General features: G+C 46.0%; 1 protein-coding gene across 1 annotated transcript in view; it reads right to left on the bottom strand.

The window, feature by feature from the left end:
* The window catches only part of PIP5K1A (phosphatidylinositol-4-phosphate 5-kinase type 1 alpha), a gene marked incomplete at its 3' end in the record, with an annotated part of 32271 nt that extends 8992 nt beyond the window's left edge, over positions 1-23279 (bottom strand). Inside the window, exons 1-11 of the mRNA XM_080692057.1 lie at positions 23208-23279; positions 15982-16112; positions 15511-15628; positions 15170-15322; positions 14173-14472; positions 6896-7101; positions 6148-6231; positions 4548-4596; positions 4281-4365; positions 1633-1779; positions 1307-1436 (exon numbers count right to left, since the gene is read on the bottom strand). Coding sequence (XP_080548183.1) covers positions 1307-1436; positions 1633-1779; positions 4281-4365; positions 4548-4596; positions 6148-6231; positions 6896-7101; positions 14173-14472; positions 15170-15322; positions 15511-15628; positions 15982-16022 — 1313 coding nt within the window. The 5' untranslated portion in view covers positions 16023-16112; positions 23208-23279. The remainder of the gene's footprint in view (positions 1-1306; positions 1437-1632; positions 1780-4280; positions 4366-4547; positions 4597-6147; positions 6232-6895; positions 7102-14172; positions 14473-15169; positions 15323-15510; positions 15629-15981; positions 16113-23207) is intronic.
* Between the last annotated feature and the right edge of the window lie 1897 nt (positions 23280-25176).

Consider the following 25176-nt stretch of genomic DNA (forward strand, 5'->3'; position numbering starts at 1 on the left):
ATTGGAGCCCTGGCGGCAGCAGCCTTACTAGCCCAGGAAGGGCTGAAGTTACCTTGGGACAATCTACACTGTCTTCTCACCACATCACCTTAAAGATCTATTCAGCCATTTCTCCCTGGCCACATTAGCACCATCTAAAATGCAACTCTTCACACCACAATCATGGAAACCCCTATCTTACTTTGGAAATCTGTCCCTCTATCAACCTGGCTACTCTCCCCTCTTCAAAGACGACCCTCACCCATGCTGCTCCCTTAGTCTCCGTGACCCACTGCCCATGCTCGTTGATGGCAGCTCTTCTGCTGCTCCTAGTGGGGCTCAAAAAGCAGGATGTGTAGTGGTCTCCCTAGATAAGACCATTAAGTCAGGAACCCCTCTCAAAAGGCAGAGCTTATAGCCCCTATCAGGACTCTCACGCTAGCGAAGGCAAAACAGTTAGTATTTCTAGCTGAGGGTGGGTTCGAACCCGTGCGATCCTCCTGTCTCAGCCTCCCAAGCGTGGAGATTACAAGGGTGCGCCACCATGCCCGGCTTAGCCTTAAATCTTAAACTGAGAATTCTCACTTTAAAGCCAGGTGTGGTGGCGCACGCTTGTAATCCCAGCATTTGGGAGGCTGAGACAGGAGGATTGCAGTTCGAGGACAGGCTCAGCTACTTAGTGAGCCCCTTTTCAATTTAGTGAGACCCTGTTTCAAAATAAAGAATTAAAAAAGGGCTGGGAGCTGGGTGTGTAACTCGAAGGTAGAATGCCCCTGGGTTCCATCACTATTACCACACACACAAAAAAAACTCTCACTTTACTCAGTAGAAAGTGAAAGGATACTTTTAGAATATATATATATTTTTTGGGGTGGTACTGGGGATGGAACCCAGGGGCCTTCTACCTCTGGGCTACACTCCCAGACCTATTTTATATTTTATTTGGAGACAGGGTCTCACTAAGTTGCTGAGAGCCTCACTAAGTAGCTGAGGCTGGCTTCGAACCTGCATGATCCTCCTGTCTCGGCCTCCCAAGCGCGGGGATTACAAGCGTGCACCACCACGCCCGGCTAGAATATTTTGACTAATTACCAGAAAGCCTGCACCCACAGACTTCCCTCACCCCCATAAGATGCAGAGATGTGAACACACTTTTCCAATGGCTTAAGATAGAAATAAAATAGGGCTGAAAGTGTAGCTTGGAGTTAGAATGCCCCTGGGTTCAGTCCCCAGTACCACAAACATAATAAAAAAAAAAGAGAATTATGGAAGTACTCAAGGACCCCAAAGAGAGGAAAGAGAAGAGTCCTTGGAGAAAGGGGCCCACCTTATATTTAACATCTGCAGAGTGTCTCTATCTACAGGTGAGCAGCTGGGGCCGGGAGCAGGCGAGCCCTCGCTGCTCTCCTCCAGAGGTGGAGTCTGAGGTAAAACATCAGGGCGACCGAGATGAGCGTCTGGAAAAGAGAAAGGAAGAAAAGCAGTAAGGGCGAGGAGGAGCCACTGGGGTGAGGGGAGAGCATGCAGCAGCTTGCTTTTCCTGGATGGGAGCGGGGAGCAGAGGTCGCGGCCAGAGAAGATACGGGCTCAGAGGGAGGGAGAGAGGGAGGGAGGGAGGGAGGCCCAGGCACGCGGGCCCAGCCTGGCGCTGACCTGGCTCCACTTCCGCCTTTGTGGTCACTTGTGCTCTGTGTTCCCCAGAGGCCGATGGCTGGGAAGCAACGCAGGAGTTGCCGCTGGGGCCTGATCGCCGAGAGAAAGATGAGCCAGACCGAAACTTTTTGGAAGGAGAGGGCTTCACTTCAAAAGGGAAAGAGAGAGCCTACTTAGCACCCACAACAAAAGCCATCACCAAGACACAGATACAAACAGCTAGTGCCCCAAACATACACCCAAAGTTGTTTTTTCTGAAGCAAAGTTAGAAGAAAGTTTAATGTCAAGATAAGCTCTAGCCCACACACGACTGTAATCCCAGTCCTTGGGAGGCTGAGACAGGAGGATTTTGAGTTTGAGATCAGCCTCAGCTATTTGATGAGACTCTTGGCAACTTAGCAAGTCCTGTTTCTTTTTCTCTCCTTCCTTCCTTCCTTCCTTCCTTCCTTCCTTCCTTCCTTCCCTTCCCTTCCCTTCCCTTCCCTTCCCTTCTCTTCTTTTTTTCTTTCTTTTGCAGTACTAGGGGTTGAGCTCAGGGGAATTCTACCTTCCAAGCGACACCCCCAGCCCTATTTTTTATTCTTTATTTTGAAACAAGGTCTCACTAGCTGAGGGCCTCACTAGCTGAGACAGGCTGCAAACCTGCGATCCTCCTAGGAGTCTCAGCCTCCCAAGTACCGGAATTACAAGACTGTCCCTGGCTGAAATTCTGCTTCAAAACAAAAAAATAAAAAGGGCCGGGGGGTGTATCTCAGATGTAAAATGCCCTTGAATTTGATCCCCAGTACCACAAAAAATAAAAAATAAAAAAATAAAAAAGGTGAGCTCTTAAGTTGGGAGTGGCACACGCTTATAATTCCAGCATGTGGAAGGCTGAGAGAAGATGATCCCGGTGTGAGGATCTTAGTGAGACCCTTTGCAACTCAAAGAGACCCTGTTTCAGGCATGAAGAATAAAAAATAGGTTGGGCGTGGTGGTGCACGCTTGTAATCCCAGCATTTGGGAGGCTGAGACAGGAGGATAGTGCTTCGTAGAAAGCCTCAGCTACTTAGGCCCTTTACAACTTAGTGAGACCCCGTTTCAAAATAAAGAATAAAAAAAAAAAATAGGGCTGGGAGTGTAGCTTGGAGGTAGAATGCCCCTGGGTTCCATCCCCAGTACCGCAAAAAAAAAAAAAAAAAAAAAAAAAAAAAAAAGCTCTGTGCAGCAATACTCAGAAGAGGGGTTTCCCACTTCACTTGGCTTTGGAAAGAAACAGAAAACCTAGAGGGAAAGGCGACACACACGAGCCCAGCCCCACGTCCAGCCACTTGGATGGCCGTGCTTCCGCCGAACGAGATGGCCACCTCCCATAGCCTAATCTATAAGCCCCTGGTTCTTCTCTAGTACCCCCAGCAAAACCTAACGGAGGTGACCATGCTCAGGCTCTGTCTACACAGATACACAGCACTGTGATAACAGACACTGATCCATGCCTCATTCTGAAAAGGCAAGATTTTCCCACGCCTATTCTGACTGCCTGGCAGGAGGCACAGCTCAGTGGTAGAGCACTTGCATACCCTGCGTGAGGCCCTCGCCTCAAACCCCAGTACAGCAAAAATGAAGCCCTCAAACAAACAAGACTCCTGGGAGCCGGGTGTGGTCGCGCAGCTTGTAACCCCAGCATTTGGGAGGCTGAGACAGGAGGATCGCAGGTTCACAGCCAGCTTCAGCTACTTAGTGAGCCCCCCACCTTTGCAACTCGGTGAGACCCTGTTTCAAAATAAAGAAAAATTGGTTTGGGAGTCGGGCGTGGTGGCACACGCTTGTAATCCCTGCGCTTGGGAGGCTGAGACAGGAGGATCACACAGGTTCGAAGCCAGCCTCAGCTACTTAGCAAGGCTCTCAGCAACTTGGTGAGAACCTGTTTCCAAATAAAGTATAAAATAGGTCTGGGAGTATAGCCCAGAGGTAGAAAAGCCCCTGGGTTCTACTCCGAGTACCACCAAAAAAAAAATTGGTTTGGGGGTGTAGCTAGGAGGTAGAGTGCCCCTGGGTTCCATCCCCAGTACTGAAAACAAAAAAAGAAAGAAAGAAAAGATTGCTGGGCACGTCTAGATTCTCTCTACCTCACAAAGCAATACTGATCCCTGTGAGGAGGAGAGGGAAGGAAGAGCAGATCTGCCAGTGGCAACCGCATGGGAGGCTTGGAAAAGGACAATGACATTTCCAACCCAGAAAAGTAAGGGAAGAGACTAAGAAAAGCTGCTAGACAGAAGTCAGGAATGTTGGAGCCTGCAGACTAGACTGCGAACTCCTTGGTGCCTGGGATCCGGATGGAAAACAGAGCGTCGGTGCCACCCTCGCCATCTCTCCGCAGGAGCCTGGCTCTACCTGAGCCTGCGGCACGAGTCTACATCTACAACCACACTTCCGTTTTCAGTCCCACCAACATCCCAGAAGAGGCCTCACCTCAGGACACCTGGAGGCAGAGCAACTCGGAAACGACTGGGACAGACAGAATGACTGACAGAAAGACGAGAAGCGGCTCTCACAGGATGGAGGCAGAGCAGGAGAGGCCGCTGGCCTGTGCAGCTCCCTGACAGAGGTGTCCTGCCCCCATCTCTGGGGTAAGGGAGCCACGGGGGTCATCTGGCAAAGCCACTTACAGGGGATCTTCTTGAACACTGTGTTGCACATGAAGCGCTGGAACCGCTCGGCGTAGAAGCCTGGACGGTGCACCGACACGGTGTCCTGCAGAGCAGAAGAGAGGGCTGCGGAGTCAGGGAGAGGCCCGTCTAAGGACCACTGTCCCTTTACACTGAGCCCCTTACAGAAGGGTAAGGCCCAGAAATGAAATAAAAAACACATGCAAGAGAGTGAGGGCCCAACCAGAAGAGGAAGAAGTGGGGAGATCTTAGCTGACTGCGACTCACCCCGTCGTGTACCAGTGCTTTCCAAGAGTGCTCCAATTTCTTAACAAACCTGCCAAGAAAACACTCTGTATCACATACACTGTTTTTCTGAAAAAGCCTTAAGAGGTTTTTAAATTTTTTTTTTTTTTATTTTAGGGAGCTTAAAGAGGCCATAAGCCAGCCATGGTAGTACACGCCTATAATCCCAGTAGTTGGGAGGCTGAGACAGGAGGATTGGAGGTTTGAGACCAGCCTTAGTGATGTAGCGAAACTCTCCGCAACCTATCAAGACCCTGTTTCAAAACAGAAAGAATGTCTGAAGCAGCTGTAGCCTGGGGGGAGAAGGCCCCTGGGCTGGATTCCCAGCACACGGCCCCACCCCCAACACACAGCAATGGTAACAGGCAACCTTGAAGAGACAAAAGCTCAGGAGCACATTCAGCGCAGTGCGTATGGAAGTGCGTATGCAGAAGAGAGACCAAGGCTCTTTTGGAAAGTCAACTCTTCTGCCAGAGAAAAAGGACAGTTGGTATGTCTTTGGTTAATCAGTCAAGGATGTTTAGTTGTAGACGGGCTGGGGATATAGCTCAGTGGCAGAGCACTTGTCTAGCATGCATGAAGCCCGGGATTTGATTTTTTTTAATTTTTTATTTTTTGTGGTACTCAGGGGCTTTTCTACCTCCGGGCTATACTCCCAGACCTATTTTTTATACTTTATTTGGAAACAGGGTCTCACTAAGTTGCTGAGAGCCTCACTAAGTAGCTGAGGCTGGCTTCGAACCTGTGGATCCTCCTGTCTCAGCCTCCCAAGCGCAGGGATTACAAGCGTGCGCCACCACGCCCGGCTCAAAGCACTGGATTTGATACCAAGCTCCACAAAACAAAAGGTAGTTAGAGCTGGATAATAATCTGAATCTGTCAATCAAGCATGGGCCAGTCCTCGTAGTAACAGAAAGATGAGGGGAATAAAACTGGGGTGTAAGGCTTCAGATCATCCCTCATCACCTTCCAGGTCTCTTGCTTCCAAACGGCAGGACTTATTTTTTGCAGTACTGGGGATGGAACCCAGGGGCATTCTACCTCTGAGCTCCACCCCTAGTCCTATTTTTTATTCCTTATTTTGAAACAGGGTCTCACTGAGTTGCAGAGGGCCTCAAGTAGTAGCCGAGGCTGTCCACAAACCTTGATCCTCCTGTCTCAGCCTCCCAAATGCTGGGATTACAAGCGTGTGTGCCACCACGCCCGGCTTAGGGCAGGGCTTTTCAGAACACAGAGATCCTCCTGTGTTGCCTCCAGCTGTCCCCCAATGTGGATCATGACTCATCTCACGGGTGTTCGGCAGCGCCAGGCGGATGGCGTGTTCTACCCTAGTTGCTTCTGACAACTGACTCAGCTTTCCACAGAAGGCATCTATCATGTCTGGGGAGGTGGTGGGTTAGGGAAGCCAGGGAGAAGTGCAGAGTTGAGGAATTAAACCATCGGAAATGCAGTTTTAGGCAGCCAGCCTGCAACTCACCGCCCCTGCTTCAGGAGGAACTCCGTGACAAACCTACCCCAACAGCGGCGAGAGTGGCGGTGGTCACCTGCACCATCTCCTACCTGAGCTGCACGTGCTCCTCACCTGTAAGACTGCAGAATATCAATGATGCCGATGTAAAGCAGAAGCCTTTCCCCTTTATTATTCCGGGCAGGGATGCCGCCCATACTGAAAAAAAAAAAAGGGAAGAACTGGAATATCTGTTGGCTAGAGGGCAGAGGCTTCCACTAAGCCCTAGTAAAATCAGGACACGGACCTGAGACCTAAACACACCCGACTCATTCCCCAAGAAATGAGAGAATGAGATCCTTCTGCAACTCTAAGAACCCTCTTAGGGTATGTATTCTCATCTCCCCTCTCCAATCTCCTTGCCTACCTCTCTTACCACGGCTCCAAAGAGACTCTAAAATTCCTACTACTCAGTGATTTGAGGAATTAACTCTAAACTCCCTAGAACTTTCACAAATCTTAATTAAGGCCACTAAGACACTACTGAAAGTCACATTACCATATACCATAAAAAATAAGAAAACATGAAACCACCTAAAGACATTTAGGGCATTCCAGTAACTACACCTATTAGATAAATACATTCCACAAAGAAGTAGATAATACAATGTGATACAATTCCAACATCATTTCAGACCTGCCTAAGATTCTGAATGTAGGATTTTAAGTCTTCATCTTGGCTAGTTCTCCTTCCTAGGTGTATGCATCTTCCTCTGCTATTACTATGCTTAAGTAAGGGCATCCTACGGTTCTCTAGGCAATAATGTCTATGGCCCAAAGGTTTAAGTGCACTACTCCCTTCACGTGGCCCGAGACCACTCACTGATCGTCGGTCTCCATGGTGCCGCCCCGCCGAGCCTCGCCCTGAATGGACTCCATGGCTGTGGAATAGAGCGCCTTCTGGGGAGCCGGCTTGCGAGTGTCAGTTAAGTACTGTGTCTCGCTGCTCAGGGGCTCTCGTTGTGCATGGTCTATGTTGTGGATTGACATCAAGAGACTATAGTCCATTATCTTGAAACTCTGCAGCACCTAATGGAAAGCAAAGACATGATTTGAGCCTTGGGAAGAGTCTTACAGCTTTCATGGTCTGATCGTACTCAGTACTAACCATGGGACTATTTGCTCTTCCTACTCCTTGAGGAAGAGCATATGTTAATCTCTGCTGAGTCTTAATGTACACTGCCTCACCTTTCTCTCATTTGAGTAACAGAAATTAGTTTTTCAAGACCCACTGCCTTTCCCACAGCCCCTCAACACTCTCTATTTTTTCTTTCTTTTTTTTTTTTTTTTCAGTATTCGGGGCATTCTACCTCTGAGCTACACTCTCAGTCCTATATTTTATTTTATTTATTTATTTATTTATTTTTGGTGGCACTGGGCATGGAACTCAGGGGCATTCTACCTTTGAGCAACACCCCCAGTCCTATTTTATTCCTTATTTTGAAACAGGGTCTCACTGAGTTGCGGAGGGCCTCGCTAAGTAGCTGAGGCTGTCTGCGAACTACAATTCTCCTATCTCAGCATCCCAAATGCTGGGATTACAAACGCGCGCCACCATGCCCGGCTTATTCTTTGAAACAGGGTCTCACTAAGTTGGGGAGGGTCTCACTAAGTAGCTGAGGCTGGCCGCAAACCTGTGATCCTCCTGTCTCAGCCCTCTACATTCTTTCTGTGTATCTCTTCATAAAAAGAACCCTATAGCCGGGTATGGTGGCGCATGCTTGTAATCCCAGCATTCGGGAGGCCGTGACCAGAGGACTGCGGTTTAAGGACAGCATCAGCTACTTAGTGAGGTCCTCCACAACTCAGTGAGACCCGGTTTCAAAAGAAAGAATAAAAAACAGGGCAGAGGTGTAACTCAGAGGTCAAATGCCCCTAGGTTCCAACCCCAGACCCACAAAAAGAAAAATAAAAGAAAAAAAAAAAAGAAAAAAGAACCTTATAACCGGGAGTGGTAGAGGACCACACTTGTAATTCCAGTACAGGGGAGGCCAAAATGGGAGGATGGCAGGTTCACTGACAACCTCAGCTACTTAGTGAAGCCCTCTGCAACTTAGTGAGACACTGTTTCAAAATAAAGATTAAAAAAATAGGGCTGGCAGTATAGCTTAGAGGTAGAATGCCCCTGGGTTCAATCCTTAGTAACACCAAAAATGAAAAGAACACTATATTCTCAGGTAAACAGGAATATGTGTTTGTGCTATGAAGAATCCACAACGAGGGCCTGGTAAAAGCAAACTTTTTTTTTGGTACTGGGGATTTAACTCATGGTACTTCTACCTCTATGCCACACCCCAGCCCTGTTTTTTTATTTTTGTCTTCAAACAGGGGTCTCCCTAAGTTGCTGAGGCTGAACACAAACCTGCGATCCTCCTGTCTCAGCCTCTTAAACAACTGGAATTAAAGGTGTGGAACACCATACTTGGCATAAAAGTATACTTGATTGATTGATTAACTGATTGATTTTTGCGGGTCTGGGGATGGAACCCAGGGGCATTTGACCTCTGAACCACACCCCTGCCCTATTTTTATTCTTTATTTTGAAACCAGGTCTCACTGAGTTGCAGAGGGCCTCACTAAGTAGCTGAGGATGTCCGCGAACCGCGATCCTCCAGGTCTCAGCCTCCAGAATGCTGGGATTACAAGCGTGTGCCACCACGCCGGGCTTAAAAGTATACTTTATAACACAGATTTGTGGCAGGACCTTATATGATCAGCCTCAATTCTCAGTTTAGTTCAATATACTGAATTCTTACCACGTGGAGACATTCTACCTGTTTATACACATATAAAGATACTAAGGAGAATTTCTGGGCTTGAGTGCAGCTCATTGGTAGAGCACTTAGCTTGTACATGTAAGACCCTGGTTTAGAACCCTCGCACCACACACACACGCACGCACACACACACACACGTGCACACACAAAGGCAAGAATGATTTGGTTCTCAAGGATACTACAAATTTAGGAAGGGAAACAAATGTAAAGTAAATGCAATCCATGAGCAACAATAAAAGTGTTTTACATGATTAGGGAAAAAAAGTACAGAGAAGGTCAAGGAATGATATCTAAAAAGGCTCAAGGACAAGTTAAAGATAAAATAAGACCAAGTAAATATTGTCAAAACCTGAGCATGAGACAGGATGTAATGTGCAGGGAGGTGTAATCTAGTATTACTGAAACATAAAATGCAAAAGAGCAGGCATGGCAGAACTGAGAGGCTGGTAGGGGCGAGACAATGATGTGCTGAATGTCGCATATTAAAGACCATGAAGCCAGGCGCACTGGTCCACACCTGGAATACCAGTAGCATGTTTTTTGTTTTGTTTTTTTGGAACTAGAAATTGAACCCAGGGGCATTCTGCCTCTGAGCTACACCGCTGGGCTTTTTTTTTCCTCTTCATTTTAAAAGAGTCTCACTAAGTTACTGAGGGTCTCACCAAATTGCTGAGGCTGTCCTCGAACCTGTGAGCGATCTTCCCAAGTACTGAGAACAAAGATGTGTAGCACCACACCTGGCTTGCAAGACCCTGCTTCAAAAACATAAAAAAACCATAAAAAAAAAAAAAAGAAGAAGAAAAAGGCTGGGAAGCCAGGCGTGGTGGCACGCTTATAATCCCAGCATTTGGGAGGCTGACACAGGAAGATCACAGTTCACGGAAAGCCGCATCTACTTAGTGAGGCCCTTTCCTACTCAGTAAGACCCTGTTTCAAAAAATAAAGAATTAAAAAATAGGGCTGGGCTGTACCTCAAAGATAGAATGCCCTTGGGTTCCATTCTCAACACCACCCAAAAAAAAAAAAAAAAAAAAAAGGCTGAGGGCTGTAAAGCCTGGTGGAGCAGGCTTTTAACCCCAGTACTTAGGAGGCTGAGACAGGAGAGTCACACGTTCACAGCTAGCCTCAGCGACTTAGTGAGACCTTGTTTCCAAATAAAAAATAATAGGGCTGGGAGTTTAGCTGAGAAGTAGAATGCTCCATCCCCAGTACCTCATTCACACAAAAGCACAGATGCATCTTTGTTTTCAACTTTTTTTTTTTTTTTTTTTTTTTGCGGGTCTGGGGATGGAACCCAGGGGCATGTGACCTCCAAGCTACACCTCTGCCCTATTTTTTATTCTTTTATTTTGAAACAAGGTCTCACTGAGTTGCACTGAAACTGTCCATGAACTGTGATCCTCCTGTCTCTGCCTCCCAAGCACAGGGATTACAAGCGTGCACCACCACGCCTGGCCCCAAGTCCTATTTTATCTTTTATATTTTTTGCGGTACTTGGGATGGAACCCAGGGGCAGGCATTCTACCTCCTAGCTACACCCCAGCCCTGTATTTTTATCCTTTATTTTGAAACAGGGTCTCACTGAGTTACAAAGGGCCTCAACTAAGCAGCTGAGGCTGTCTGCGAGCTGCGGTCCTCCTGTCTCAGCTTCCCAAATGCTGGGATGACAAGCGTGAGCCACCACGCCCGGCTCTATTTTATCCTTTTATTTTCGTTTATTTTTCTTGTGTGTGTGGTTCTGGGGGTTGGACCCAGGAGCATTCTACCTCTGCACTACAGCCCCAGCCCTATTTTCTTTTCTATATTTTGAAACAGGGTCTCACTAGGTTGTGGAGGGATTCATTAAGTAACTGAGGCTGGCTGCAAATCTGCAATCTTCCTGTCTCAGCCTCTCAAGTACTGGGATAACAAGCATGCACCACCACATCCAGTTTATTTTTTTTAATTTTGAAACAGGGTCTCACTAAATTGTGAAGAGCCTTGCTAAATTGCTGAGAATCTCCTGTCTCAGCTTCCTAAGTACTAGAATTACAGGCCTGTGCCACCATGTCCAGCTCAAAGATTTTATTTGTTTGTTTTGTGGTATTGGGGATGGAACCCAGGGGCATTTTAACTCTGAGCTACACCCTCAGCCCTATTTTTTATTATTCTTTTTTTTGTGTGTGTGGTACTGGGGACGGAACCCAGGGACTTTTCTACCTTCGGGCTATACTCTCAGACCTATTTTAATCTTTATTTGGAAACAGGGTCTCAGTAAGTTGCTGAGAGCCTCACTAAGTAGCTGAGGCTGGCTTTGAACCCGTGCGACCCCCGTCTCAGCCTCCCAAGCGCTGGGATTACAAGCATGCACCACCACGCCCGGCCTATTTTTTATTCTTTTTCTCTATTCTGAAATAGTGTCTCACTGAGTTGCAAAGGGTCTCACTAAGTAGCTGAGGCTGTCCTCAAACTGAAATTCTCCTGTCTCAGCCTCCCAAATGCTGTGATTACAAGCATGCACCACACGCCCAGCTTTCAAAGATGTTTTGATAGATACATAGAGTAATGGGAAGAAATGAGCCCAGGACTGATTCTTATGAGTAGTGGGGGAAAAAAAAACAGCAACATTGATTGAATAAGTCTTTAACATTTGCAACTAAAGGAAGGAAACCAATATGGGCATTATCCCAGAAATAAATGTAGAATGAGCAAACATGGGCAAAGATGGACAGTATTCTAGACTAAATAGAAGCTGACATGCAAGCCAGGCCTGATGGTACACGCTTGTAACCCCAGTATTCGAGAAGCTGAGACAGGAGGGTCGCAGGTTTGCAGTCTACCTCTCCTACTTAGTGAGGCCCTCTGCCAATTCAGTGAAACCCTGTTTCAAAATAAAGAATAAAAAGAGGACTAGGTGTGTAGCTTGGAGGTAGGATGCCCCTAGGTTCAATCCTCAGTTCTGCCAAATAAATAAATAAATAAATAACAAAAATAAAGATGATCTTGCAAGCCAGGTGTGATGGCGCACGCTTGTAATCCCCACGCTTGGGAGGCTGAGACAGGAGGATCGCACAGGTTCGAAGCCAGCCTCAGCTAATTAGTGAGGCTCTCAGCAACTTAGTGAGACCCTGTTTCCAAATAAAATATAAAATGAGTCTGGGAGTATAGCCTGGAGGTAGAAAGCCCCTGGGTTCCACCCCCAGTACCACCAAAAAAAAAAAAAAAAAAAAAGATGATCTTGCTAAACAGTTTGAGAAAAAACAACCACATGTAGAAAAAACAGTAGGAAAAGATGACAAGACTAGAAGAAGGTATGTGAGGAAAACGGGCATAGTTTACTGTGAGATACTGCAGGAGGACCGAGAATGCTCCATTCAGCCTCTGGCTGGTCCCTGGGCAGAGCGGTCTATTGACGTGAAGGCGAAAGGAAAGACTGGTGGGCTAACGGACGAGTATGGGCTGAGAAAGGAAAGGAAGGAGAGGGGAAACGGAAGCACCACTAGTTCAAAGCACAGGAAAAAATGACTCTAAACTTTAGAAGAAATATGCTTGCAAACAGAAAGAAAACAGTCAGTAGGGACTGAAGCTACAGGAAGAAGAGAAGGCAAATGATGAAGCCAGTCCTGAAGAAACACAAAGAAATAGCAGCCCGAGAGCACACAAGAGGACTGGCTAGGCCTAAGGCATCAAACTGGGGAAAAGAGCCGGGCGTGGTGGCGCACGCTTGTAATCCCCGCGCTTGGGAGGCAGAGACAGGAGGATCGTGCAGGTTCGAAGCCAGCCACGCGCGTTGGCTTAGGAGACCCTGTTTCCAAAAAAAAAAAAAAAAAAAAGTAAAAATAGGTCTGGGAGTGTAGCCCGGAGATAGAAGGGCTTCCAGGAACCCCAGTACCACCAAAAAAAAAAAAAAAAAAGAGAGAGATTTAGGATTTTTTTTTTTTGGTAGTACTGGGGATGGAACCCAGTACCAAACTACACCACCAGCCCTATTTTTTATTCTTTATTTTGAAACAGGGTCTCACTGAGCTGCAAAGGGTCTCACTCCCTAAGTAGCTGAGGCTGTCCTCAAACTGTGATCCTCTTGTCTCAGCCTCCCAAATGCTGGGATTACAAGCATGCGCCACCATGCCCAGCTAGGATTTTTTTGGGGGAGGGGGTAGTACTGGGGATGGAACCCAGGGTCTTTCTATCCCCAGGCTATACTCCCAGACCTATTTTATATTTTATTTGAAAACAGGGTCTCACTAAGTTGCCTAGAGCGTCACTAAGTAGCTGAGGCTGGCTTCGAACCTGCACGATCCTCCTGTCTCAGCCTCCCAAGCGCGGGAATTACAAGTGTGCGCCACCACGCCCGGCCGGACTTTTTTTTAAATTATGGTAATAGGGATTGAACCCAGAGCCTCATACATGCCAGGTGAGTACTCTACTATTGAGCTATATCCCCAATCCTTATTTTATTTTGAGACAAGGTCTTACTAAATTATCCTAGCTGGGCTTGAACTTCTGATCCTTCTGCCTCAGCCTCCTGAGTAGCTGGGATTCAAGAGGGTCCCACAGTGAGATTAAGGATTTTTTTTAATGGCACTGGGAATTGAAACTAGAGGCATTCTACCTCCGAGCTACACCTCAAGCCCTATTTGATTTTTATTTTGAAACAGGGTCCCCCTAGGTTGACGAGAGTCTCACTACTTGCTGAGGCTAGCCTTGAACCTGCAATCCTCCTGGTCTCAGCCTCCCAAGTACTAGGATTACAGGTGTGTGCCACCACGCCCAGCGAGATTAAAGATTTTTAAATACAGCAATATTTAGAAATTTGTCATGAGAAGAACATAAAGGAATAAAACACAGATGGAAAGTTAAGGTAATTTGCTGAGGAACAAAGGTGGGGAGAGGGGAGTCAGAAAAGGTTTAGAACAGAATGTCAAACATCTGGAATCCCCGCGGCGAGGAAGTGGGATGGTGAGCAATGGCGAAGGTTACGCCAGGATGCGGAGCTGTGCGGTTCTCTTCAGCAGCACTCATCTTCCAAGATACAAATTTGGATTTGACAGATAAGACCAAAGCCAAGGGATGATGGGGTTGGTGTGAAAATAAGCAGAAGCTCTGACCACAAGGCCCAGGCTAGCTAGAGGAGGAGTAAAGCCCAGTGGGAGGACAAGCAAGGAGACAGTAACACTGTAGAGGGTGGCAATGAGCTGATAGAAAAGTCATTTTAAATGCAACCATGGACATAGGAAGCCAAGGAACAATCCGTCTCCCACAGACTCAGTCCCCAGGAACAATCAAGCTGTCACAGTGGCTGAGATATCTGGTGTCTGAGAAAAGATAAATATGGCAGACTCACCAAACAGTCACGCTGCAGGGTCTTACACAGAGCGTTGTACATGTCGGCATCCAAAAAGAGCCCATCGGGGATGTCCTGGAGGAAGTCCAGGTCTTTGAAGGTGGGCAGGCCCTTCTCCCGTTCTTTCTGAGAAGCGCGCCGTTTGTAGGTTGAGCCCTTGAGGTCGTACTTCATATGCATCTTGACGGACCGTGGCAAGAGATTGTTCATCACCACAATCCGTATGTTCTTGCCACCTGCCTGCACACAGTACAGTCCGTAGAATTTAGGTAGCAAAGTTCGAGGGTTCTGGTTGAGGTTCTAAGGGCACAAAAGTAAAAAGTAGTAGAGCAAGTCAGCTGATTTCCAAGGAACCTCCAGAAAGAGCTGTCATCCACCCGCCCATGGCTCTTACAGGGGATTCAAGCACAGTGTCTGCCCATAAATCCCTTCATTTTGGGTCAAAATGTCCAAATGCATCTATCTCAATGATGAGTTCCCCACCAAACTGAGCCACAGCCCCTCCACTATAGTATCAATCAGGATCCCAAACATGATAGATAGAGCCCTTCAGAGAGATTTAAAAGAAGACAGGATTAAAAGTCTTAACCCACACCCTTGGTTCCAGTATCTATTCCCAGGAGTATTAAATGAAGCAAAAAGAGTTTCCAAACTTCTCCACAAGCTACGAGGTCAATCTGTCAGTAAGAGACCGAATAAAGCACACACAGAGTAAACCACCTCATTCCACAAACTGGGAGGTAGACTAAGAACATAAAACATGCCCCGGCTCTTGAATCTTACTTCGGGGTAAAACAGAGTCTAAGCCAACTAACGCTTAAAATAGGACAGAAAAACAAAGCCCCTCTTAGCCCTAGAGAGGCAGAAGAGGTGGAAGAAGCACAACAGTGAGCGACGTGGTTAAGACAGAAGCGCGGGCAGTCTGGCCCTGCTTAACGCTGTCTGTCTGGCCCTGCTGGGAAAGGCAGCGTGGCGGGTGCTGCTCCTCTCCCCTTACCATGTAGTATCCTGGGAGCAGCTTCTGCAGAAACTCTGCCTCTTTATGCTGGACTGTCTTGATGATGAACTCATCGTCACTGGATACGTAGAAGAGGGAGCCACTCGCTCCGGAGTTGCAGAGTTCAATCAGTGGCTCACTGCACAGGGAGTACTGAGGTCAAGAGGAAAGAGATTCAGACATCCCGGGGCCTGGCCCACACAAAACCGACTACAGAGGCACTTCTGCTCTAAGGCAGACGAACATCAGGGGATGTTCTCAGAGCAAGGCTGTGGAGAGAGGGAGCCTTGCTCTGAGAACATCCCCTAATCCTTAAGTCACAGGGTTCTGAGACAGCTTACCAAGTAATCATCAGGCCGGATGCCAAATAACTCCCGGAAGTAGCGGAAAGCAACAGGTGCATAGGTCTTAAATCGAAAGTCATTGTAGTGATGAGCAGGGGTCAGGTTGCTCCCTTCGCTGTGGGGTGAAACAGAAGAAACCTTAACTTCCCAGTCCCTGCCATCCAAGGGGTCCACCTGGAAGGACACTCAGAGGAAGTCCAACACGCCATCCTGGGAGAACCAGAGGGACTGGACCCGTGAATCAGTGAGACACAGGAACCGCACTGCCTCCCGGCCAGTGCGTTAGGATAGAATTGACGCGGCTCGCTCCACCGGCTCTTCAGCTCTCCAGGCTCACATCACCCTGTGACGACCAGGCTGAGGCCTGTGCTTTGTCAGACCTGAACCCTTCAAACTGCCCTTGGGGGGATTTGAAAAAGCCACGTTTTCCAGGCCATTCTCCTAAACGTTATTAAGCTCTGTATATACCTGGGGAAGAAGATGCTCTCCACCACGTAGAAGTCTTGCATGAGGACATCCCGCTCGGGCTTGGTACTCAGGCTCCCCACCGTGTGAGTAATGCCTAGCTGGATGGCACCTTTCAAGGCTGATGAGGTTGTCTAAGAAACAGAAAAAACAACAAATAAGTTTCTAGGTCTTTTTTTGTTTTGTTTTATGCAGTACTGGGGTCTGAACCCAGAGGCATTCCTCCCAGCCCTATTTTTTATTATTTATTTTGAAACAGGGTCTCACTGAGTTACAAAGGGCCTAAGTAGCTGAGGCTGTCCCTGAACTATAATTCTCCTGTTTTAGCCTCCCAAATGCTGGGGTTACAAGCGTGCACCACCACTCCTGGCTTACATTAACTTTTATTTTATTTTATTTTTTTTTGGTGGTACTAGGGGTGGAACCCAGAGGCTTTCTACCTCCAGGCTATACTCCCAGACCTATTTTATACTTTATTTGGAGACAGGTTCTCACCAAGTTGCTGAGAGCCTCACTAAGTAGCTGAGGCTGGCTTCGAACCTGTGCAATCCTCCTATCTCACCCTCCCAAGCGCGGGGATTACAAGCGTGCACCACCACGCCCGGCCTTCACATTAACTTTTAAAACAAGTTTCTAGAACTACGTCTGACTGTAGCATTAAGTACTCAGGAGGGGCCTGGGTGTGGTGGCATACACCTGTAACCCCAATACTTTGGAGGCTGAGACAGGAGGATCACAGGTTCCCGGCCAGCCCTCTGTGATTTAGTGAGATCCAATTTCAAAATAAAGAACTAAAAATATAGCTGAGAAGCCAGGTATGGTAGCGCAAGCTTGTAATCCCAGTACATGGGAGGCTAAGACAGGAGGATCATGATTCCCAGACAGCCTCAGCTTCTTAGTGAGGCTTCCTGCAACTTAGTGAGACCCTGTCTCAAAGAATAAAAAATAGGACTAGGGGTGTAGCTCAAAGGTAGAATGTCCTTGGTTCAATCACAGTACGGCAACAAATTAAAAAAAACAAAACAAAAAAACCCTCAGGAGAAGGGGCTCAGAAAGGAATACTTGAAAACAAATACCCTTACAGTAGTTGGTTATAAACTGGGCAATTCTGATTATTTCTTTTGCAGTTAAGCCTGGAAAAGATAAGAAGGACGTGAGGATACAGGGTAGCAAAGGCGTGACCCTGAGCCAGCTCAGCTACAAAGTGTTGTCTATCTATCAGCCTGCTAAACAATAGTTCCATGTGGGGACTTGGAAGGTACACGGTATTGGAAGAACAATCTTAGGACTCATTTGTAAAGTTCCAGCCCCCAGAGTATCTGGGGCCCTCTAAATATATAATTCCTCTGATATAGATAGAATGTAACTAAACAATAATCTGATCTGACTAGTTAAACACAGAAGCTTCAGTCCTCTAAAGAAGGGCTTGACATCGAGGACAATAGTATGGCAAATGACTCATACTTGAAGAAAAAATGAAAGATTAAAATTATTTCTGAGAAGCCGGGTGTGGTGGCGCATGCTTGTAATCCCATACTTGGGAGGCTGAGACAGGAGGTTCCCAGGTTTGTGGCCAGCTACTTAGTGAGGCCCTCTACGACTTAGTGAGACTTAGTGAGTGAGTTTATTCTTTCAAAATAAAGAATAAAATAGATCTGAGGGTACAGCTTAGAGACAAATGCCCCTGGGTTCAATCCCTAGTAACAGAAAAGAAAGAAATTATTTCTGAGAGTACTTAGGTTCATACAGTAGTCAAAACACAAAGCTGAGTACATAATACCAGTACTTGCGAGACTGAGAGAAGAGGATCTCAGGTTCGAAGTGAGTACATAACTTAGTAAGAACCTGTTTTAAAGTTAAAAAAAAGACTAATGGTATAGCTAGGCATGATGGAGCATGATTATAATTCCAGTGCCTAGGGGGCTGAGACAGGAGAACTGAATGTTTGTGGTTAGCCTAGGCAACTTAGTGAGACTCTGTTTCAAAATACAAGAATAAAATAGGGCTGGGAGTATGGCCCAGAGGTAGATTGCCCCTGGGTTCCCCCCACTAAGACAGACAGACAGACAGACAGACACACACACACACACACACACACACACACACACACACAACCACAAATACAAGAACTCTACTCTTACAATCTAGGGTTTCAATCCCATGGGGAAATATTACATTATCAAGATCCATGCTTAAAAAAAAAAAAAAAGAAGATCCATGCTGCCAGACACAATATCCACTGTTAAACACACATGGCTATTCAAATTTAAGTTAATTAAAATCAAAGAAAAACTTTACTTGTGCATCCTTAGTGGCACAGACATAGCTCTCCCCTCCCAAACCCAAGGCTTAGTATCTAAGCACATGCTCTATCACTAAGCTATATCCCCAGGGGTTTTTTTTTTTTTAATTCTGAAACAGGGTCCCACTAAGTTGCCCAGGCTGGTTTCAAACCTGCAATCCTCCTGCCTCAGCCTGCCTTTCTTTCTTTCTTTCTTTCTTTCTTTCTTTCTTTCTTTCTTTCTTTTCCTGCAGGTCTGGAGATGGAACCCAGGGGCATTTGACCTCCGAGCTATACCCCCTGCCCTATTTTTTATTCTTTATTTTGAAACAGGGTCTCACTAAACTGCAAAGGGCCTCACGAAGTAGCAGAGGCTGTCCGCGAACCGCAATCCTCCAGTCTCAGCCTCCCGAATGCTGGGATTACAACGTGCGCCACCACGCCCAGATCCAGCCTCTGCCTTTCAAGAAGAAAGGATTACAGGTATGTGCCACCACACCTAACAATACAGCACATTTCAATCATTGTCGAAACTTCTACTTGGCAGCTTTGCTCTCTAAATTATTTTCCTTATTCCTACCCCATCAGACATTACTAATAATTCTATTTAGTCTTCAGTGAGCATTAAAATTATAAATAGAGTGTGGGGTGGGGTTTTTGGATACTGGGGATTGAACCCAAAGGTGTTTCTAGCACTAAGATATTTCCCCAGCCCATTTGTTTGTTTGTTTGTTTGTTTATTATTTATTGTGCTTGAGGTTGAATCCAGAGGTGTTCTACCACTGAGCTAGACCCCCGGCTCCATTTTATTTTTTATTTTGAAACGGGGTCTAAATTGCTGAAGGCCTTGCTAAATTACTGAAGCCAGCTTCAAACCTTTTATCCTCCTGTCTCAGCCTCCCAAGAACTAGGATTACAGGTATATGCCACTGTGCCCTGCTCATTTCTAGCCCCTTTTAATTTTTTTTAATTTTTATTTTATTTTTATTTTTTTGGTGGTACTGGGGTTCCTGGAAGCCCTTCTACCTTAGGGCTACACTCCCAGACCTATTTTATATTTTTATTTGGAAACAGGGTCTCTTAAAGCCAGCGCGGCTGGCTTCGAACCTGCGCGATCCTCCTGTCTCCGCCTCCCAAGCGCGGGGATTACAAGCGTGTGCTACCACACCCGGCAATTTTTTTTTAATTTTTAAATTTTAATTGAGCCCAGGATTATACCTGGGTTCAATCTAAGCTACACCCCCCAGCCTTATTTTTTTTTTTTGTAATTTTCAAACAGAGTCTTGCTATGTTGCTGAGGGCGTAAGTTTTTTAGGCTGGCCTCAAACCTGCTATCCTCCTGTCTCAGTCTCCCAAGAACTGGAATAACAGGAATGAAATCTCCATGCCCAGCTTTTTTTTTTTTTTTTTTTTTTTTTGGTATTAGTATTGAACCCAAGGTCACTCTACCTCCAAGCTACACCCCCAGACCTCTTTTTTTTTTTTTTTTTTTGCAGGTCTGAGGATGGAACCCAGGGGCATTCGATCTCTGAGCAACACCCCTGCCCTATTTTTTATTCTTTATTTTGGAATAGGGTCTCACTAAGTTGTGGAGAGCCCTAGGTAGCTGAGGCTGTCTACGAACTGCAGTCTCAGCCTCCCGAATGCTGAGATTACAAACATGTGCCATCACACCTGGCACCCCCAGCCCTATTTTTAACTCTTTATTTTGAAACAGGGTCTCACTAAGTTGCAGAGGGCCTCATTAAGTAGCTGATCTTCCTGCTGCGTGATCCTCCTGTCTCTGCCTCCCAAGTGCGGGGATGACAAGCATGTGCCACCACACCCAGCTTTTTTTTTTTTTTTTTTTTTTTTTTGGTGGTACTGGGGGTGGAACCCAGAGGCTTTCTACCTCCGGGCTACACTCCCAGACCTTTTTTATATTTTATTTGGAAACAGGGCCTCACTAGGTTGCTGTGCGCCTCACTAAGTAGCTGAGGCTGCTTCGACTGAAACAGGATCTTGCTAGGTTGATGAGGGTCTTGCTAAGTTGCTAAGCCCTCAAACCTTTAATCCTTCTGGCTCAGCCTCTCAAGTACTGGTATTGTAGGCATGTAAAACTTCCCTTTTTATCTCAATATACAATACACATCTGTTGAATTGGCATGCGTCTCCAAGCCTAGCCCAGAGATAGAAAGGTTCCTGACTGAGAATATAAGTCAATCTACTTGTTACTTATGACAATGAAATAAAAGCAGAGGATGGAAACAAAACTGATATGGGAAGCCGGCTGTGATAGCACACACTTGTAATCCCAGCGTTCCGGAGGCTGATTCGGTTCATGGACAGCCTCAGCTACTTAGCAAGGCCCTTTGCAACTAAGTGAGAACCTGTTTCAAAAATGAAAACACTAGCTGGGCGTGGTGGCGCACGCTTGTAATTCCCGCACTTGGGAGGCGGAGACAGGAGGATCACGCAGGTTCGGGGCCAACCGCACTGGCTTAAGAGACCCTGTTTCCAAATAAGAAAGTATAAAAAAAAAAGTATAAAAATAGGTCTGGGAGTGTAGCCCGGAGATAGAAGGGTTTCTAGGAACCCCAGTACCACTAAAAAATAAAAATAAAAATAAAAAATAAAAACACTAAAAAAATAGGGCTGGGAGTATAGCCTGGAGATACAATACCCCTGGGTTCCAACCCAGTACCGCAAAAAAAAAAAAAAAACCTGATACAGGTCTGAATCTGGAACCCAAGAAATCTTCACACCCTGTATCAGACCCAGACACAAGCTGGGAGAGATGGTACACGCTGTAATCTAAAGGACTTGGGAGGCTGAGACAGAAGGATCACAGATTCAAAGCAAGCCTTGGCAACTTAGTGAGGCCTTCTGCAACTTAATAAAACCCTGTTTCAAAAAAAAAAAATTTTTCAGAACACAAAGAAAAAAGCAAACAAAAAAACAAACAAAAATAGATAAATAAAAAGGAGGAGAGAAAGAAAGAAATCCAATCTGCTGCCTACCAATGAATTAACAGGCGAGGTTCTAGCTCTTTGGTGAAATAAGCCAGGCATGACAACACATGCTTGTAAGCTCAGTACTTGTGAGGTTGAGACAGGAAGATCAACCACCTCAGCAATGTAGGAAGACCCTCAACCAACCTAGCAAGACCATGTTTCAAAATAAAAAACAAGCCAGGCGTGGTGGCGCACGCTTGTAATCCTCGCGCTTGGGAGGCGGAGACAGGAGACTCGTGCAGGTTCGAAGCCAGCTGCACTGGCTTAAGAGACCCTGTTTCCAAATAAAAATATAAAATAGGTCTGGGAGTGTAGCCCAGAGGTAGAAGGAGTCCATCCCCAGTACCATCAAAAAATAAAAAATTTTAAAAATTTAAAAATTAAAAACAAAATAGGACTGGGGAATAGCTCAGAGGTAGATGTGCCCAGGTTCAATCTCCAGTACAAAAAATAAACAAAGTTTGGTGAAAGAGCAACCAATACTAGGTATAATAACAATTTCAGCTAAGAATGTACCTCAGTAGTAGAGTATATGCCTAGCATGTATAAGATCCTAGGTTTGATCCCAGCACTGCAAAAATGGGGGGAGATTTATTTATCTATTTATTTATTTATTTATTTATTGGTGGTACTGGGGGTGGAACCCAAAGGCTTTCTACCTCTGGGGTATACTCTCAGACCTATTTCATATTTTAGTTGGAAGCAGGTTCTCACTAAATTGCTCAGAGACTCACTAAATAGCTGAGGCTGGCTTTGAACTTCTGCGATCCTCCGTCTGGGCCTCCCAAGCGCAGGGATTACAAGTGTGCGCCACCATGCCTGGCTACTTATTTATTTTTGGTACTGAAGATTGTACCCAGTAGCACTCTACCTCTGAAATGTATCCTCAGCCCTATTTTTAATTTGGAAACAGGGTTTTGCAAGGTTGCTGAGAGCCTCACTAAATTGTTGGGGCTGTTCCTTGAACCTGTGATCCTCCTGTTTGAGCATCCCAAATTCTAGGATTACAAGCGTGTACCACTACACCAACCAAAAAAAAAGGATTTAAACATACAAATGTGGGTAGAAAAAAATTCACACTAAAATTGTATGAAGGCAATTGTACAAAGGCTTAGGATATTAAGAAATGGGATAATTGGGCTTGGTGGTGCACACCTGTAATCCCAGTACTTATATGGCTTAGATCAAAGACTCCTATGTTCACAACCAGCCCCAGCAACTTAGCGAGACTCTCAGCAACTTACAAAAACCCTGTTTCTAAATGAAAAATAAAAATAGGCCGGGCGTGGTGGCGCACGCTTGTAATCCTCGCACTTGGGAGGCTGAGACAGGAGGATCACACGGGTTCGAAGCCAGCCTCAGCTACTTAGTGAGGCTCTCAGCAACTTAGTGAGACCCTGTTTCCAAATAAAGTATAAAATAGGTCTGGGAGTATAGCCCAGAGGTAGAAAGCCCCTGGGTTCTACCCCCAGTACCACCAAAAATAAAAAATAAAAAAATAAAGAAAAATAAAAATAGGGCTGGGGGTGTATCTTGGAGATAGACTGTCCTTGGGTTCATCCCCAGCACCAAAAAAAAAAAAAAAAGAAAGAAAGAAAGAAAGAAGGAAAGAGAGAAAGGGGATAGAACCAGGCACAGTGACATGTGCTTGTAATCCCAGTACTAAGGAGGCTGAGACAGGAAGATGGCAGGTTTGAGGACAATCTCAGCAAGTAGTGAGACTCTCACCAACCTAACAAGACTCTGCTTTCCAAATCAAAACTCAAATAGGGCTAGGGCTAGGGGTATAGTTTAGAGGTAGAATGCCCCCCATACCACAAAATCCCCAGTAATACACACACACACACACACACACACACACACACACACACACGAAGGGAACAGTATCAAAAGGTCAGTGGTGTCCTGCTGGGCTGGCTCTCAAGGGCAAACGGGAGGGTTTCAGCCAGACCCACCTTTTTGTATGTGGTCTCTCCTGAGGAGTCAACACTTCGGTGGCCTATTTTCTTGACGGGCAGGCCAGAGGCACAAGGCATCTAGAAAAAAAGAGTCAAGATTAATATATGATTTCCGGGGATATAACAGACAGCTATACAGTCTATCCAAAAAAAAAAAAAAAAAACACAGCCCTTACAGATTAAGAACATTTTAAAAACTCTTCAGAAGACACATTCCATGTACACACACAGCTGTTGTGTGGCTCCTAGTGAATTAACTGGCTAAAAGATGACAGAAGAAAACTCCAAACGGCACACATTTCACCTTTGGGTCTGAGACAGAGAACAAACAAAATAAAAACAATCTGGGCGTGATGGTGCGTGTGGTGGATCGCAGTTCAGGGACAGCCTCAGCTACTTGGTGAGGCCCTCCACAACTCAGTGAGATCCTGTTTCAAAATAAAGAATAAAAATAAGGCTGGGGGTGTAGCTTGGAGGTAGAATGCCCCTGGGTTCCATCCCCAGTAACGAAAAAAAAAAAAAAAGAAGATTGCCATTAAAGAAAAATAAAAATAGAAGAAACACAGAATAGCAGAGCAGCCCCAGGAAAAAAAAAAGTAAACTTCAGCCACAAAAAAAGACAAGTTTAAGGCCGGGCGTGGTGGCGCACGCTTGTAATCCCAGCATTTGGGAGGCTGAGACCTGAGGATCGTGGTTCGCGGACAGCCTCAGCTACTTAGTGAGGCCCTCCATAACTTAGTGAGACCCTGTTTCAAAAAATAAAGAATAAAGCCGGGCGTGGTGGCGCACGCTTGTAATCCCCGCGCTTGGGAGGCAGAGACGGGAGGATCGCGCAGGTTCGAAGCCAGCCACGCGTGCTGGCTTAGGAGACCCTGTTTCCAAATATAAAATGTAAAAATAGGTCTGGGAGTGTAGCCGGAGGTAGAAGGGCTTCCAGGAACCCTAGTACCACAAAAAAAAAAAAAAAAAAAAGAATAAAAAGAATAAAAATAGGCCAGGGGCTGTATCTTGGAGTTCAAATGCCCCTGGGTTCCATCCCCAGACCCCCCCACACACACACACACAAAAAGACAAGTTTTAGCCAGGTGTGGTGGTACATGCTTGTAATCCCAGAGCTTGGGAGGCTGAGACAAGAGGATTGCACAGATTCAAAGTCAGCCTCAGCTACTTAGTGAGGCTCTCAGCAACTTTGTGAGACCCTGTTTCCAAATAAAATAGAAAATAGGTCTGGGAGTATAGCCTGGAGGTAGAAAAGCCCCTGGGCTCCACCCCCAGTAACACCAAAAAAAAAAAAAAAGACAAGTTTAAGGCGGGCGTGATGGCACACGCTTGTAATCCCAGCATTCGGGAGACTGAAAATAGAGGATTGTGGTTTGAAGACAGCCTCAGCTACTTAATGAGGCCCTCTGCAACTTAGTGAGATCCTGTTTCAAAATAAAGAATAAAAAAATAGGGCTTGGGGTATAGCTTGGAGGTTGAAAGACCCTGGGTTCCATCCCCAGAACAGGGGGGGGGGGGGGTGTCAGAAAAAGAAAATGACAAGTTAGAAGTAGTTTCAGATTTTTTTTGTTTTTTGAGATGGGGAGAGGGGTCTCATTGTCTTGCCCAGTTTGACCCTAAATTCATTCCTGGGCTCAAATGATCCTCTTCCTACTTTAGCCTCCCCAGTAACTAAGTATCTGAAACTAAAGGTAACCACCATCACACTTGGCTTCCCTTCTTTTGTTCACCAGCTTCCTTTTAGAAATTAGTATTTCTCGCCAGGAGGATCGCACAGGTTCTAAGCCAGCCTCAGCAACTTATTGAGATCCTGTTTCCAAATTAAGTATAAAATAGGTCTGGGGGTATAGCCTGGAGGTAAGAAACCTCCATGGGTTCCACCTACAGTAACACACACACACACACACACACACACACACACACAATTAACATTTCTCTAATTCTCAATCCAATGTCAATGCTATTT

Source organism: Muscardinus avellanarius (genome assembly GCF_963383645.1).
Source record: "Muscardinus avellanarius genome assembly, chromosome: 3".
NCBI classification, from domain to species: Eukaryota; Metazoa; Chordata; class Mammalia; order Rodentia; family Gliridae; genus Muscardinus; species Muscardinus avellanarius.